We start from the raw sequence: 11,926 nt of genomic DNA on the forward strand, positions 1-11,926 counted from the left end.
AGTGGAGGCAGCAATATTAGGCAGGTGGAAATAATGACTGCTGTATGGTGAGTGTGGTTTTTACACACTGGGGCTGAGAATGGGCTCACTGATCAGTAAAAATATATATTATAAAACAACTCTAACATAAAAATAAATAATACAGGAAAAGTTAAAAGTCATAATTTAACATAGTTGTTATCGACTCTTATGATATTATACACTATTAAAAATATATACATTTCAAAAATAATTATTTGATATTAAACAAACTAATGACAAAATAGCAAAATGATTAGTCAATTAATTTTCCTGTTTGTTGGAAACTGAAAACAAATTATTTACTAGATTAATTTAGCTTATAAGCTAAATAAGCTTTAAGCATTTTAAAGCTTATTTAAAAATGTTATTAGTGTGACTGAATAATGAATTCAGGTGGGCTGCCTGTCTTGGCCGTATAAAAGTGAATAACAACATTTCAGCCTGATGACCTTTTTGCCCGCACCATGGGACCCGCTCTGTTCAGGCTGGGGGACATGTTCAGCAGCGACACATGTGAGTGACGTTCATGTGCTCATTTACTGTGTTTGGGTGCTTCTGAAATAATCTGTGTAGTGTGTCCGGCTGTGGCTCGGAAGTTAGAGGAGGTTGGACAGTTGGTGGTTCGATCCCCGGCTCCTCCAGTCTGCACGTTGAAGCCCTAATGGGCCCCAGAGCACCCACTGGACTGCGTGTGCGGCGTCACGGTTAGAAAGTGCTTAAAGGCTTAGAATAAAGCACTGTATGAATGTGATTTCAGTGTAGCGTTATATAAGTACCGGACCATTTGCCATTAATCTTCTGCTCTCCATGCTACCGTTAAGACTGATATTATTTCTGTCTTTACGAGCTTCACACACACGCTGACACAAGCACGCACGAGTGCGCGCTTTGTCTGAGGTTTTCTATAGGAATGAAAAAAAATCACGCTTACCATGAAAACACTTTATTTCATCATGTTGTATCGTTTCATTGAAAATTAACAGACCAGTAAAAAGGAAACAATACAGTTTGAAATCCATCTTCACGTTCATTGCGGCATACCTCCGGCACAGATATCGATCGGATGGCTTTTTAAAAAATTATTATTAAGAGTCCTTCCTGTATATCATGAGGATATTGTCATTCGTTATTACGCATTCTATTCAAGGTTTACAGTAATATGAACACAAAAAATCACAAGTCTACAGTAGAGTTGTGCCGTAGTGGCGAGCGGTTAAGATAAACTATCAAAGAATCACTTGCATGCACGCTTTTTTTGTCTACATAGCCTGGATTAAAAGAGAGCGCTACAGGACATCTAAAGCACTGAGAGGAAAACAGAAAATCTTCTCTAAAACTGCGACTGTGCTCAATAACAAAGGTCTGTGTTAAAAGCTTTGCATTACACACTGTTACAGAGGGAATCCATCAGTATGTGCTCCTAGGACATACAAAATAGTCAGCTATTAGAAAGCACATATAACAGCTATGAAGTCTTGAAGTGATAGAAGAGCAATAACAGAATAATTATCATCATAATAATAACAATAGCATTATTAATACTATAGCAACAGGTGTGATCTGTCTTTGTGTGTGTGTCTCTCTCTAGCTGATGTTACAGTATTTTACATACAGACTAATTACATTTGCATGATGACTGAACTGTACATGGTACTGCAAAAACACTAACGGGTAACTCACTTTGATGACTCGGAATATAACGAGGAGAAAATAAATTAAGGTCGATTTTTGCTCATTTTTAAAGACGGCGTCCGGTTTAAGATTTAATTCGAGCTGTGTGAAAAGACAAAGATCCAGAAAACACACGGGACTGAGGCGACGAGAGACGCCGACGTGCTGTTTTTGTACCTCTGAACCCGGCGAGGGTCACTCACCTGAGAACCGTTTCACGCTGTCGAGACGCGAATCTCAATTTCGAGGCCATTTCTGCACAGATCACGGTGCTGACTGAGTAAACGGATCATAAACTGCGAGGGATTACTCTCAGAGTGTTTCGCTCACCTTTCATTCATCTTCCTTTCCTCTCAGAGCTGTTTCTCCCTCTTTGCTGTGAGCAAGCCACTAATTAATCCAAACTCTCTGAGAACGAGGGAAATTGAATCTAAGATGAAGCTCCGCGTTTGTCTTCTTGTCCACACTTGACGAATGACACGAGCGCTCTCGGCTGCGGTCTGTCCTCTCTGCTTGTCTCGCGCGTGGCTCGGAGACGAGACTCATCAATAAGCAATGAGCGGGCTAACCATTAGGGAACGACCTCGCTTGACGAAACCTGGATTGTACAAAGTAATGAAATGCATGACAGGTGGAGCTGACACAGAAAAAAACCCAACTGACTGACACGAGCTAGATGTTTGTGTGAGATCACTTTAAAAGATGGAGGGTGCCATGCTCTTAAGAATATGTTTCTTTAAAATTCTGCTGATGGAGTAAGCATCGTAATGTGTTTCTTTCACCCCACCCCTCTTCTCTGACGAGCCTCAGAGTTTAGTCACCCGCTGAAGCGAGACAGCCGCTCTCCATCCTAAACGCACGTTTTGTTCAAGTCGACCTTCACCGGCAGCGGCCCGGCTTCCTGGCTCTCCTCCGATTGCTTTACGGTGACGGCGATGACGGGACTCAGGTGGTACGGGTTGACCTTGTGGGCGTTTTCCAGAAACTCTTTATCTCCGTTGATACTCAGCTAAAAAGATACAAAGAATTTATTTTTTTTTAAAAAGGCACATAATACCATATGGCGTGGATAAACTGACAGTTCTAGGAAAGCGTTTGTGTACTGCTGTGATTTAAAAGCTCCTTTTTCTAAAGGGAAGAGAAGGCACACGTCTGAGGTTTGACAGTAGCCGACAGCTTCAGCGATGGAAAGAGGAGATTTCTACCTGTATCCTGTTTTGCTTTGTTTTTCATGGATTTTTACCGCAGGCGTTTTGAGGATCCAGGACAAAAATGTGAGACCTGACAAACACACATCTGTGTATTCCCAGTTTATCAGAGTCAAATATATAAAAATTCTTCAAAGTCTAAGTTGGTAATGCTGCGATTATCTAATGTTTGAAACATTCCCTTTTCTTTAAAGCTTTCTGAGAAGACTGAAGAACTCGTCACGATGTGCGTCCTCCAGTGCATTCACAGCATGTTTACATACACAGCAGCTTTTATTTACTCATAATTACAACTTGTGTAAATTATCAACAGATAAATAAATGAAATAAAACTTGTATGTGTGGCTGAGATATGTTCAGTAACAAAGCAAAGTGAGACACCGGAGTGCACAAAACATGCGTGTGATGATCCAGCTGCAGCCTGGTAGCATGTTTTAAGGCTGTGACAGGCTGCAGATGAAGTGCGCCTCACTAACGACTAACGGATTGGATGAGCAGAAAGGGAAGACCGGGAGAAGACATGCTAGCTGCTGTGGATGGGAAATGCTGATAAGAATCAGATATCAAAGCAATGTTTATGCCGCCTTCCTGGAATGAAATCCAGACTCAGACAGAAGTGGGCTGTTGTTTGGTTTGTGTTACTTTAAAGGTGTCCTTAAGGAGCTCCGAGATTAGAAAACACAGGTGCACTGCCCACCCAGGTAGAGCAGGTGAATTCATGATTTAATGTTGAGTCATTTCTTTTCCAAATGGTTACCTGTGTCTTGATGTGCTGCTCCGGTGCGGTAACGAGGCTGGCACAGCTGAGCCACAGCATGACCATGATAGACAGGAAGAGACAAGCGGCTAAAATCCACCGTGGAAGGCCTGAACGTCTGCAGAAGGAAGCGGGGGAGCAGGGGAGGGCGTGAGAATGAGGTGGGCCAGAAAGACCGAGAAGATCGCCAAATTATAAATAAATGCGCTGCAGATGTTGCATAGACTTAAATAGCATCTCGTTAATGCAATTAAAGTTCAAAGTCAAAGAATCAGAGAGGTATTTTTCTGCATGTTGAAACTCGTTTAGTGAAAGAATCACTTTATTTGATTCTCTGTGGTTCTAAATGGCTTAATTCATTTAATTGGTCATTTTCCACAGTGTCACCTGGACATGCAGCCGAGGAAGTCGTGCTCAGATGCGAGGTCCTCCGGGTGCTGGACGGCGTGTTTCCCTTTCGCTGCAGCTTTGGGAGTTCCCTTCTCCCCGTGTCCCCTCGCACCTGACACACAGTTAAAAAAGTGGACATCAGTTCTAGCTGAAACAACAAATGGTGGGATATTGCAGAAGCATGGATGTGCGGAGCATTTTGGTCTAACCGTGGGGCCTCTGGGTGTGAGAGTGGACCTGAGGCCAGGGTTTGTCTGCCACGCTGGATCGAGGAGCCTGCAGCTCGGGCAGAGAGTACTCCATCTCTGGCTGGCTCTGAGGAGAGGAAAACAGCATCAGAGGAGCTCCTAAGCGATGAGAAAAGTCAGAGCAAACACATAGAAAGCCCACAGAAGGCATCCAGGTGATCCTACGTCACCTTAAGGTCACGATTATAGTGAAAACCTTTAACATTCAGTTAATCTTTGCGGAAATTCTGACTTTGGACACAAAACACCCGCTTCTCTTTTCTCTCCTTCATACAAAGATTTGAGATTCTTACCCACAGACAGCCCTGGAGCTGGAAGGATGATTCAAACTTGTATTCAAGGACATTTAAGCCCTTTAAGAGCCGTCTGTGAGGGTACGGTCTACAAACGCTCCCCGTGAGTTTCTCAGTATAACGACAGTCTTTCCGGACTCTGAATCTTTCTCCTCTGTTCAGTAAAAGTTCATTTATTCGTACTTCAGCATTTGACGTCGTGTGAAACCAACGCCGTCATTAGAATTCGTTTTTTCAAGCATGCTCAGTTTCCTTTTCTCTCAGACACTGAAATAAGTTCACTAAAGCGCCTTTTAGTGGGACACCATCTCTGAAAAACATCTTTTTAAACCCATATAGAGCCTGCTGTTGCCATTTGCACTGTTGTGTGTTTCATTACGTGCGCGATGTTTTCAGTTCCCCTGGAGAACTCATTAAAAGAGGATTTTGCCTCCCTACTGCTGACCCTCCCTCCACTCTAGCAGCAGCTGTAGTCAGTTGTAACGATACTATTGCTGGCCTCAGCAACAGCACACTCTCACAGGCCTACTAACAGCACAACACATCCCCGTGGAGTGTCTTCTTCCCCGTTATTCATCCATTCGGACACTCGATGGGATCTGAAACCTCTTGCTGTGTCGGACACTATAATCGAGGATCATTTTCACTTTATTCTTTACTTTGTTTTGGAAATGAGTGATCTGCTAACTTAGTGAGTGATTTCAGTCACATGACCAGAGCAGCAAAGGACTGCTGACGCGCTGGCTGCAGTCACTCTGGAAACTGAGTTTATTCTCACTCATTTTCAGTGGCGGTCCTAGCCTGTTTGGTGCCCCGGGCGAACACTCCCTCTTCCGCGCATGTTCTCGCTTCGCTTGTGGGGGTGTCCTCCACGACGTGTTTGTCAGATAAACTGGTCGTAGCTGTGGATCTGAGAGCGTGTGTGGATGTTTATCGTCCCCTGTCCAGGGTGTACCTCAGATTTCGAGCCTTCCTGTTCTGTGGCCAAGAGTATTTCACCGTGCCTATGCAGGAAACATGCACTAACATATGCATACGGGGGGGGACTATCGTGCTACCCTTTTGAAGGAAAAAACATGTACACCTCCCCCCATTCCATCTCACAGTCCTGATCAATCAACATCAAGAAGGGATCCAAGTTAAACTGTGATTGTCATCCACGCCCTCGCTCCCTGCAGCAGCTCTGCATCCAGCACACGTGTCGCTTGTGTTTATGTCAGTATTTATTCACCGCACACAGAGTTCAATTTGTTTGTTAACAAAAACCACGGCTCAGCTGGAAGAGGCGCTTAATCGATCCACTTTGTTTCAAACGCTCTTCTCCCGCCACCTCATCGAGGGCTGAACTGTCAAAACAACAAGGTGGTGTTGAGAAGGGATAAAGAGGTCTGCTTTGCAAGTCTTTCTTTAAAATTACAAGTTTGTTTTTCCCTTCAGTAGGAATAACTGAGAATCGTATACTGTCTGGTTCCTGTGAGCCGCCTGCTTGTTTTTATGATGCTTGCTCATATTATTATCCTCGCAGCATGGTGTCAGGCAAAGCTCTCTGTATACAGTCAGCCTGTAATGGACAGCCATGCCATTTTTATTTCAGGCAACAGCGGTTTATTCCCCCCTCCTCTCTGCTGTCCCGATCCTTAGCCCGACTTTTTCTGTTGTTTCAACACTCGGGGAGTCAATCTGTCGAGTTGGTGGCGGTTCGCCAGCTGCCCACTAAACACAGGCCTGATAGTTTTCTCACTGCCTCTCGGAGCCTGCTGGTTTCCCCCTGCTGCTCCAGTCTGCGTGTCGCTGCCATAAAGAGCAAACATCCATCACCGAGTCCAAAAGAAATGTCGGTAATTTCATATTCTGCGCTTGCTCCATCGCCATATATGAGGTTGAGAATTACAGCCCAGCGTGCACACACATTTTTATACCTAATAATGAATTTCAGCATAACAGACAGCTCTGTGTTACACAGAAGCCTTTGTGTGTATGCGTTAGAGTGCATAAATACTATCATTTCCCACAGAAGCCTTTAATTATGTAGCTTTAACTGCCATTGAAGTCACTTATACAAACGGGAAAACACTTGGGAGAGATGGTTTTTGATTATGGAGGATCTGTCTGGGCAGTCGGTGGTTAAACAGATCCAATCTTATTTTAGCTTTAATGTAGAGGTGGTTTACTGTGTTGGCTTTAACAAAAAAAGATACACTAACATCTGAATTTACTCTTTTCAAAAACAGAAAACGCGACAAATGCTGAATCTTTTTTCCACTCTGCATCTAAAGACGCACGGCGATGGATAATGGAGAGGTTTTTTCCAAGTCAGCCAAGGTCACCAGACACACATGACCTCAGCTGTCAATGCAGAAAAGTCTGCATCAGCACCACAGCGGAAGCAGCACTTTCACTTTTTCACTGTTCTTCGGCGTAGTCTGTTCTGTTTAATCTTGCAGTGAGTTTCCATCGTGAGGTGAGCTCAACAGCTGGTCATCAAATATGCATGGCAGCGAGGGGAAGTGACATCATTTAAAAGGAAATTTATAAACAATTAAAGTGCAGTGAGGGGGGAAAAAAACCCACCCAGCTCTCTGAATTCAGCCACCTTTCCTCCACCCCGCTGTGTGCCCTTGTTCACTCAACCTTCACAGATGCACTGACTCTAAAATGAGCTGTGGCCCAGGCTGTACACAGTGTATACCAGAGGATACATTTCACAGTTCTAACGGGAAGGAAGCAGAGGTGAGCTCATCCAGTAATCTATAAGGGCTCGCTGGCTTGCCTTAACCTCCAATTAAAAACATATGAGGCGTAAAATCGCAGTAAGTAGTCATTTTATATTTTTCCAACACCGGTAGGCAACAGACCCTGCATGAACGAATATATCCTGAATATACTGTGCAGATACTGTGTACATGCAAATTAAAATATTCTGTCTTTCCAGTCACGTGGTGTGAAATTTGTAGAACAGACTGAAGATCTGACCGAAGCAAAAAACAGGATTCCATCTTTTTGGTGGTTTGTCTTAATTTTGAATGCGGGGTAAGAAAAGCGGCATGAATGCTCACACTGCTGTTTTTATTTACAGGTGACACATTCAGGGCATAACTGAAAAGTAAAACAAACGTTCCTAACAGCCAGCCAGTGATGACGCGTGTGGCTGCCGTGGGATCAATGACCTCAGTGAACATTTTCCTGCATTGCTACTGCAGTCAGATCCAACCCGCAGTTATCTGCTTACATCATTCTTTTATATACAGCTTATGGAAGGGGTATCCAACATCAGGTCCGGGGGCCTGAATCGACCCAGCGAAGACATCAATCTGGCCTAATTGGTTGGCTTTGTGAATTTATGTGAAGGACATAAATTTTGGTGTTTTCACAAGTTTACAGCTTTTCCTGCTGATGAAGAGCTCCCCCTGTGGCCACTCACAATGCACCGAGGTAATTAAATTACATATTAAACACATTTACGTCTTTACAGTTTAAGCCCTAAGAGTCGTCAGCATTTCTGATGAAATTGCTTCTCTGTCTTACATTAAGGTATCTCACTGTGGAGTTAAACTTGTTTACACTGACAGAAATTGGAGTTTCACTGGTTCGGCTAACATATCAAAGCTGTATGTGGCCCGCAGTGTAAAATGAGTTTGACATCCCTGCTCTATGGTGTTCCCCGTCTCCCAGTGCCAGCTGGTCCTACCTGGAAAACCACAACCTTGCCGTCATCAGCCTGCAGGTAGAAGGTCCAGGTGGAGGAAATGAAACTCTGGGCGGAGCTGACAATGTCATTGCACCAGCTGGACACGGCCTCCATCACAGAGGGCGGCTTTGGGCGGAGAGTCATGGCCTTCAGCTGCAGGAGAAAGAGCAGGACGGCAGTGAGGGTGGTCTCCTGTGTACACACTTGTGCCAAGTTTAAACCGACACCTATAAGTTGTGTGTGTCTGGGTGCACCTATTGAGCGCAAAGTGCTCTTTCTCACCTTCCTTCTCTTGATCTCGGGTTCGGAAGGCTGGCTGGCACAGCCGGTGCTGCAGGCCTCCTGCTCCAGCAGCTTAATATATGCCTCCTGGCATGCTGTAGAGAGAGAGAGAGGGCGCAGTAGTGAAGTATGACAGAATATATAAAAAAGGAAAAGAGCAAAAGCAGGTTGACAGCGCAGATGAAGGAGCGAGAAAAGAAAGAATGAGCACAAAAGGGAAGTCAGCAGAGAAGAAATAAAACAGGCGAGGGCAGAAAGAATGGACACAACCGAGACGACTCGCTCCACAATGCTGTTACTGAAGCAGGAGGAACCGGGGTATCTGCTGTCTGGACAGCAAATCACATCATTGATTTTCAATACCGCAGTTCAAACAGGGAGAACAGCCTGAAACCCCCCACCCTGACAAAAACGAGCCTGCCAGCTTTCAGGAAACACCGCAGTGTTTACCAGAGCTTTGATGTTGCTCTCCAGATTTTATTTTCAAATCCAGTCCTGTCTTTTCCAACGACTACAAAAACACCAAATTCGAGATAAAAGAGCCATTGTGCTTCGTATGGATTTTGACCCTCGTGACCTCTCTTCAGGATTCTTTCTTTTTTCAATCTGATTTACAATTAACATTGAAAAAAATGAAAGATAAAGATAGATAGATAAGATAGATAGATAGATAGATAGATAGATAGATAGATAGATAGATAGATAGATAGATAGATAGATAGATAGATAGATAGATAGATAGATAGATAGATAGATAGATAGATAGATAGATAGATAGATAGATAGATAGATAGATAGTCAAGCTAACAGCCCAATGGACAGCTTGACACACTGACTCACCTCCCTGACACTCCTCCCTGCTGGTATTAAAGCCAGCATTGCCATTGACAAACTGGCAGATGGAGTAGAGGCGACAGCCACGGTGACAGGCGTTCATTATGGAGTCCTAGCAGTCAAACAGACAGAAGGGGGGGTTCAAAATTAGAGACGTCTCCTATAGTCTTGGATAAACTCCAGATAACCTTGTTAGGAGCTGTGACATAGATGGGTCATGGCATTCGTAATGACACGGTGCAGCTGTAATATTATGGCCTGACATAAACAGTTTATAAGACGCGTTTAGATGCTGCCAGAGAAAGCTGATGGTAATAAGCGAGCTCCATGAAAATTTTGCAGGATACTGTGGTGGTGACAGGAGGATGCATCCTCCTCTCACCACACTCTTGATGCAAATAAAGAAACAGCGTCCTCTGGTGGCCTCGCTGGGAATAGACGAGACAAAAAAGGTTTTTGGCCAGTTTATTACAGCCTTGAGCTTTTCATCATCTTTACTGCGTTTCCGCGCTGATTCGGAGGGAGGGGAAAGGCTGTTTATCCCAAAGCGCGAAGGTGAATGCGTACACAGCGTGTCTGGAGTCGCTGTTCTGTGTGATGGACGCAGAGCTTTGGATCGCAGATTTCAAACCGGGTGTTTGCAGCTCTACCCCTTGCCGCCCTGCAGGGTGTCTGAACCACACCTGAAGGCAGCAGAGGAGGAGAAGGGGAGGAGGGGGGAGACAAACACCCGAGATATAAAATCTGTAATCCACGGAAACTCACAAACCTCACGGTCTCAGCCTGCCGCCCTCCGGTCTGGCCTTGTCTGCGTAAACCTGTCTACAAACAGCGGATCCGAGTGGGTCACTGACGCAGTTCACGTCTCGACTGGCCTTTAAGATGCACACAGAAATCAGCTGCATCCATTTAAGGCCTAAGTGCGCCGAAGCGTCCCTGAGGCCCTCGCGCGGACCTAAACACGTTCACTGCGGGTTATCGTGAGCTCTGGCTCCCGCGTTAGTCTGCGCTGCGCGCCGCAGTGGGATGGAGTCTGCCGGGGACCACTTACTTTAGCGGGGCTTTTGTTTCTGATGGTGAGCGCGCACTGCTTCTTGCAGTAATTGATGTCGCCCAGCTGGTCGTCAAACAGATCGGAGGACGCTGCAGCGAGTCCAGCGAGGAGCACGGAGAGCAGGGCCGAGAGCGCGCACATCCTGCCGCCGAGCCGAAGCATGCCAGATCCCGGAGAGAGCCGCGGAGAGTCGCTTTGTGGCGCCACTGCTGCTGCGGATGCTGCTGCTGCCTCAGCCCGGGTCCCGTCTGCCGCTCCGCTGATCTGCCTCTGCCCGTGGCGTCACGCGCATCATCATCATCACGCACGCGCCGTCAAACAGCCTACTCGATCCGCAGAGCAGCCTTTGCTGCAGTGCATAAACGAGCAGCGGAGAGGAAGACCTGACCCACACCTGAGACCTCACAGAGACACAACACGCAACTCACGGTCACGCCTGTTAGAAGAACGGTTTACTGCTGGGTTACCTGAAAAAAGGGGATCATGAAAAAGTTTAACCGATGCTAGTTATAGAAGTATATGTATAGAGTATATGTAGCATAACATAACACAGCATAACATAAAATAATATAACATAATGTAACGTATTATAACATAATATAATGTAACATAGTATAATATAATACAATATAATATAACATATAACTGAGAGTATTTGTGAGCATTTGTACCTGAGAGTATCCATATGTTTCTGACAATATTTGTGAGTATCTGACAGCATCTGTAAGTTTCTAAGAGTATCCGTGAGTATTTGTGAGTAACTGACAGTATCTGAGAGTGTCTGGGCTAACTGTGTGTAAGCTCTTAATGAAACAGAGTGTTTTGGCTCCTCCTCTGTCTCTGACTGCCCATTACTCGTTTCTGCTTTGGGTGGATATCTGTGGGCGAGTGTCATTTTTTATTCTTAATATTTCTAATCACTCTCTGGACCCTCTGATGCTGATGCTGTGATCTTGAGGACATCGACCTGAGCAGCGCTCCATTTTCTGTGTAAAAACTTAAGCAGAGCCTCACCTGCAGATGAGCTTTTACAGTTTTTCCTCTTGTGTTTGGAAGAACACGTGATGCACTTTTTATTCTGCATTGTTCTTCCCGTCATCTCATTAGTGCCAATTCTGTGTGAATGCAGGGGCGATGTTTTAATCCATTTTTACATCGGTAAAAATATCTTTGGTGCAGATGTTTTAAAATGTGTTTTGTGAAATAACATCTGGATTAGGCGAGTTTACAACTGTATGCCTCCCACTCTTCAGGATAGAACAGATTCACTCAGAGGTGAGAGCATTACATCCATGTGGTGAAAGACTGCAGCCCAAATATTATTAAAAACACAAAATACAGTATTACCTGTTCTCCTGCATTAGAGCTAATAAACTGTAATAACTTAAAATAAGTTGTTTTACAGGTGTAAAAACAAAACAAACCCCACAGCTTTTGCATTCAGTGGGGTTGTGTTAAAAAAATATGCTGTGAGAGAACA

The 11,926-nt window shown here is 44.7% G+C and overlaps 1 protein-coding gene across 1 annotated transcript; it reads right to left on the bottom strand.

Annotated features, from left to right (window-relative positions):
- Window positions 1-948: 948 nt before the first annotated feature.
- tmem59l (transmembrane protein 59-like) lies at window positions 949-10,761 on the bottom strand. The gene is made up of 8 exons (XM_005932454.3): window positions 10,444-10,761; window positions 9,399-9,504; window positions 8,559-8,653; window positions 8,277-8,429; window positions 4,257-4,362; window positions 4,045-4,159; window positions 3,658-3,775; window positions 949-2,701 (listed from the first exon to the last, which is right to left on the bottom strand). Exons 1-8 carry the CDS (start codon window positions 10,606-10,608, stop codon window positions 2,543-2,545), a joined length of 1,017 nt encoding a protein of 338 aa, XP_005932516.1. The 5' UTR covers window positions 10,609-10,761; the 3' UTR covers window positions 949-2,542.
- Between the last annotated feature and the right edge of the window lie 1,165 nt (window positions 10,762-11,926).

This window comes from Haplochromis burtoni, unplaced genomic scaffold (assembly GCF_018398535.1).
Source record: "Haplochromis burtoni strain Fernald_Lab_line unplaced genomic scaffold, NCSU_Asbu1 Contig_13, whole genome shotgun sequence".
Lineage (NCBI taxonomy): Eukaryota > Metazoa > Chordata > Actinopteri > Cichliformes > Cichlidae > Haplochromis > Haplochromis burtoni.